The sequence below is a fragment of the Tigriopus californicus genome, chromosome 7 (genome assembly GCF_007210705.1).
Source record: "Tigriopus californicus strain San Diego chromosome 7, Tcal_SD_v2.1, whole genome shotgun sequence".
Classification (NCBI taxonomy): Eukaryota; Metazoa; Arthropoda; class Copepoda; order Harpacticoida; family Harpacticidae; genus Tigriopus; species Tigriopus californicus.
Window position 1 is genome coordinate 12,199,240 of NC_081446.1, and position 5,423 is coordinate 12,204,662.

General features: G+C 39.4%; 1 protein-coding gene across 2 annotated transcripts; it reads left to right on the top strand.

Moving 5' to 3' along the window:
- The first annotated feature begins 535 nt into the window (after positions 1–535).
- LOC131883474 (somatostatin receptor type 5-like) lies at positions 536–4,573 on the top strand. 2 transcript variants are annotated; one of them, XR_009373612.1, is made up of 5 exons: positions 536–736; positions 1,101–1,477; positions 1,535–1,647; positions 3,802–4,061; positions 4,127–4,573. XR_009373612.1 is itself a non-coding variant. In XM_059230955.1 (4 exons), exons 1-3 carry the CDS (start codon positions 539–541, stop codon positions 1,599–1,601), a joined length of 642 nt encoding a protein of 213 aa, XP_059086938.1. In that variant the 5' UTR covers positions 536–538; the 3' UTR covers positions 1,602–1,647; positions 3,802–4,573. The 2 variants fall into 2 exon arrangements, 1 of the variants encoding a protein (XP_059086938.1); XM_059230955.1 differs by having other exon boundaries at positions 3,802–4,573.
- Positions 4,574–5,423: the final 850 nt, after the last annotated feature.

Here is a 5,423-nt window from a genome sequence, read left to right on the forward strand (position 1 = left end):
ATATTTGGAATCAAAATTGTATTCAATTTTTTTGACCATCGCAGGGATGGAGCAGGCTAAAGGAATGACCAATACAATAAGTCAAAAACGCCTTGAGTATGGGCTGAGCCTGAAAGTTGCATTAACACCCTCACTTAAGACTGGCCCTTGGTCGCTACATTTACAAATTTAAATTTCAGCTCAATGGAAGAAGTGGGTCCTGAAAAGTTAACCTCTCTCAAAGTGCAAAACACACTAGGGCACAGAATGAATGAGATACATGTAATTCCTAACCAGAACATGGCTAACTCATTCATTCTGAGTATGCAGATTTATGCAATGATTTGGGATCAGACCAAATTTTTGACCTAGTCCTTCGATCGAGCCCAAAATTTCAATACGTACTCCTTCCGACCTGGAACTAGTTTAATTTGAAGAAAAACACAACGCGTTAACTCAATTTCGAAACTTAATTTTCGATGCAAGCGCTCCCAACCATATTCTAGGCCTTTATAATCAGTATGGTAAAGTTTCCTGTATTTTTTTCAGAGAACAGCAAATGGGAATGGAGGGTGAGGATGTGAGCACCATTCTGCTTCCTGCGAATCGAATAGGAGATCACCTTGCAGTGGATCACATCGGGGACAATAGAAATGAGTCTCAAATCAAAAGCCCTCGCATCAAGCTCAAATATCAAGGCATATCCCGAAATCAATATCAGATCCAGAAAATGGAAAATCGAGAGAAAACAATTCAGGTGAAACATGATAGCCATCAAATAACACACCAAGCACTCATCTTCGGACGAATTCTGGACATTCCCCCATTAAAATGTGTTTCCTCATAGGCATTGCCGTACGCGTGCCGATCGAGACGACAAAAACACGTGCACACATTTTTTACCCACCTGATTTGTTTGAACAGCAGCGTGGAAGTCAGCATTTTTTATAAGTATAACCTTCCTTTTATTTCTGACACAGATGTGTCAAGGAATTGGCTATTCTTCACATACCCCAGAATGCAAAACTTAACTATTAATGAATTCGACCTCCCAGATCAACCATTTCTTGGACATGTGGAAAAGATCATCGCTCCTAACTTTTACGCATTATCACTTTCAGGTGGTTCGGATGTTGGTTGCCATTGTGGTGGTGTTTGTCGTTTGTTGGACCCCATTATTAATCATTCACATTCTCCAATCCTTGGATGTCATCAAGCTCCAGATACAGGGTTGGGCCAAACACGGGAAAACCGTGTCCAGTCTCATGGCCTACTTGAACAGCGCTCTCAACCCGATCATTTATGGGTTCATGAGTCACAACTTTCGAGAGAGCTTCAAAAAAGCCATGGCTTCGCTCTTTCATCCCGTTACCAAGCGGATTCGACGTGGCTCCCGGACTCCCGATGGGCATGGCCATCACAATGAGAGTAAACAGACGTCTCCTTTGGGATTGAGAGTGAAACAAAATCAAAAGAGACAGCCTTCTACTAGTTCGAGGTATGCTAGTCATGTACATATCAGTTCTTGAAATGTCACTTATTTTCCTTTATTTAGCTTAAGGACCAACTTGACCACGTGCTCGTCTGACAAGATATCACAGCGCATGAACTTGCGTACTTAAGTGCATGTTTGTTTCTCAACTGGACTGGATTCGAAATGTTAATTGGGTAAGCTTTGTCTACTATTTTTTGGTATGAGTCGTTTTCCGGTCCTTTGATCAGCTATTTTATGAATGAAATAAGGACGTTTTACTTGACTTTGAATGTTTGTCGTGGAGGCATGCTGAACGTAGACTTGATGTGGGTATGATTTGTTTAGTTTTTCCATGCAATGATTGAAAACAATATTGATTCGTTCTGGGGACTCACTTGGGGGCCTGAGCCCAGTTTTTAAAGCAAAAGAGTGAATCTTAGATTGAGAAGATATCGTACTATACGTACTACACATACAAGTTAGATCTTTTCTCGATCTAAGATTCCCTCCTTCGCTTTAAAAAACTAGACTCTGGAATCCTAATCTGTACACCGATGTTAACAACTGATATTTAAAATCAAGTAATTATTGGAGGCTTGACAATCCAATGATTGACTCCCTCGGAATGGATTGCAAACCTATTTGTAGTACTTCATTAGCCAACCAAGCGATCAATCAGTCGATATCCATCTCCCCGACATATTTGTGGTAGAGGATCAATTACACTGTGCTCCGTAGAGAGAACGAAGGTCGATAAATTGAATTGGAAAGGGACCAAGAAAGATGAGGAATTCGTTCTCCAAAGTGGTTGAGACTTTTCAGGCATCGAAGACTTGAGAGTGTTTCCGAATCTGTGGCTAGAATTTGAATTCAAACCAGAGCTGCGACATAGTCTATGAATGTCAATATCATATTAGAAGTGGGCATCGCTAAACTCACAGTTCCTTCGCTTGTAGGCCAGCCGTTTCCTCCATTATTAACTCCGTAAATCATTCATCGGCTAATTCAGATGAAGTAAGTTATTAGGTGTTTTGGATTGAGCCCAAAAAGCTGACCGTCTATTTGAGCAAATATTTTCAAGAAATTGCACGAGTGGCAATTTGAAATAAAGCAAAATGAGATCCAAGGCAATACTTCGAATTGAAATTCATCATGCACTAAATCTGCTTAATGGAAAAATCAAAATCAAAGACCTGATTTTTGTATTGAGGTAAAAATCAGAGGTTTAACGAGTTGTCTCAGTATTTTGAAGTGCAAGAAAGTGCAAAAAACGAGTATAGAGCTCCAAAAGCATGAATTGAACAGACCAAAAATGTGAAGGAATATAATACTTCTGGGATCACAAAATTAGGAACGATTCCGTTTATATCCGGTGCGTAACGAATTAGATGGCGTTACCTATCTTTTCTGAGGGTCACTTCACAATCTTATAAAAATTGGGCAAGCTTAATAATTGGCCCTTTTACCGTCGTCCATACTAACTTTCTTCGCCATAGCAATCTAACGCCGAAAAAGTTCAATTTTTCAACACTTTTGCCCAATTCTTGGCCTCATTTTGTGAGTAGCAATGGCAACCAAAAGACTTTAAAGCCTCTTGAGAGAATTGCCAGGCCCCATTGCGCTCGAAATCAATTGATATGTTGGGACTAAGGATCTTATCAAAAATGTGGAGGAAAAATCAAACACAAGTATGTTCTAATTTTGCCCTTGTTTGCTCTTGTTAGGGCGCCATCTAATGGCGAAGTTCCAAGAATCGTATTTACCTGCACCGTTAAAGCTTAATGTCGTCAAGACGGACCTGACATTGATGTTACTCAACCATTTGAAGGGCTACATTTTATGCTTACTATTCAAAATAAGTGATCCTTTATTTTCATTTTTCTCAATAGACTAAAGTGTTTGCTAAATTGGAGGATGCTCAGTGCCCTATTTATTTGATGGTTTGATCTTTCAATTTGTTCTTAGAAATGGGTACTTAGATCTATATTGGAAACTTAATGGGCGCACTATGAATCATATACTCCAATTTACTGACATACTCCATATATTTGACATGTAACTGAAGAAAAACTACAGTAGCTCGAATCAAAGGGAAACAATGTATCCGCTTCATGTCAGGGAAACATACCGGTACATATGTATTTCAATATGACTCAATGGTAGGAATGTTCCAATTCCCATAAGTACCGTATTCTCAAGACCAACTGAGACCATGGTTATTCTATTCAATGTAAAAATTGTAAGTGGGGAAAAGTTCCCCCCAGGATCAAAGAAAGCCATTCCTCGCTATTTGACAGGTCTTCTCAACTCGTTGTTGGCAACTGATATGATGACTAATTTGATTTCAGTCCCCCACCTCCAACCTCACCGATGTGTCCAGCTCAAATGTTGTCCGACGAAGCCATTAACAACCTGGATCCACACAACGTGACATCCTTGTCCCCAATCATTCGGAATTCACTGAACATCGGTTGCTCAGTTCAAACATTTCAACTGAACTGCACTTGCCCGTGTTTCTCTCGGGTGATTTACCACTTGTCATTTACACAACAACCGAACTCTAAACTCGCCACTTTGATACCTAATGAAACGGAACTGCTTCAAAGGGGTACCTAATCATCAAAAGTATTTGAACTTTATGAAATTGATATTTGAATCCCTTTCTATTAACAGTGACAAATCCAAGCTTGCTACATGTGTGAAAATCTTTTCGAGGAAATTGATCAACTTCAAACACCCCACCAGTTACGGGTACGCGGCCAGTGTTAGGCATGTATACAAATGAAACGGTTCATCTTCTTGGATTCATAAAAGATTTTGACGTTTATTTTAGATGCTCGGTCATCCAGGCATTTCTCCCTTTTCCACTGAGAATACTCGGTTTCAAGAAGTTGATGTCCCCTTAGAAACTTGCTAACAAATCATATATTTAAAAAAACGTAATTCATAAAACAAACTTGTATATGAAGCAATCATGTCACCAACACTATGCATCAAGACAAAGTTGTTTGTCATTTCCACTCAAATACATCGGTGTTACAGTGCAATTTTATTCAGAACGTCCAATGTTATCTTAATGTGATGGAAAATAATAAATTTGTATGTTCAAAACCATTGATATTTTCCATCCTGTTTGTTTGTTTAGGGGTCAGGTGGTAGCTCTTTCGTTCGTGAATGAGTGCAAGTTTGCCTCTTTATGCTGTGTAGCTGTACTACTCTGTGCGACATCATAGACACAAGGCGCGAAGCGCCAAGATAATGGAGGCCGTCAGGTGAAAACTCTACAAAACCTCCTCAGAAGACGTTTGAGCAATGCGCTACCTCCTAATGAGATGCATGCCCACTGAGAGAGTACTTGACCAATTCTACCCACAGCTCTATGCAGATCCAATACACTGCCTAATTTGCCGGACAAAACGTGCACCTGATGGGAGCAAAAAGGTTGTGCACAAACAATGGTTGAAGCACCTTTCGATATTGACTTGAGTTCAATGTAGATTGAAATAGCTTGCTAAAGATCTGTGAAAACTTTATTATTGATTTATTTAAAGCACTCAGTGCTTATTTTCAATACGATAACAAAGCTTATATTGTTGCATGGTCCAAATAACTCATTCAAATACATGTAGCATTACTGAGCTCATGAACAGAGAAGAACAAGAAGCAATAATAGGCCTGTTCTCATAAGTATGCTCCTCAAGTTTCAGAAAGATAATGCGCAAACTCTCATTTTGTTTATGATGTATGCTGATTATGAGTACCTTTGTGAAGTTCTTTTTAATGCATAAACTGGTCTGGTCTACAATAGACCTGAGTGATTACAGCGGTGAAGGACCAAACATAAGACCATGCAGAAGTGATAACTAATTGCTTTGCAGGGAAATTTGAGTTGTTTGGGCACAACCTCCTTCTCTTTGAACAGAGTCAGCTTTACAAATCAAACACGTCAGATCAGGTCAATTATACTTGA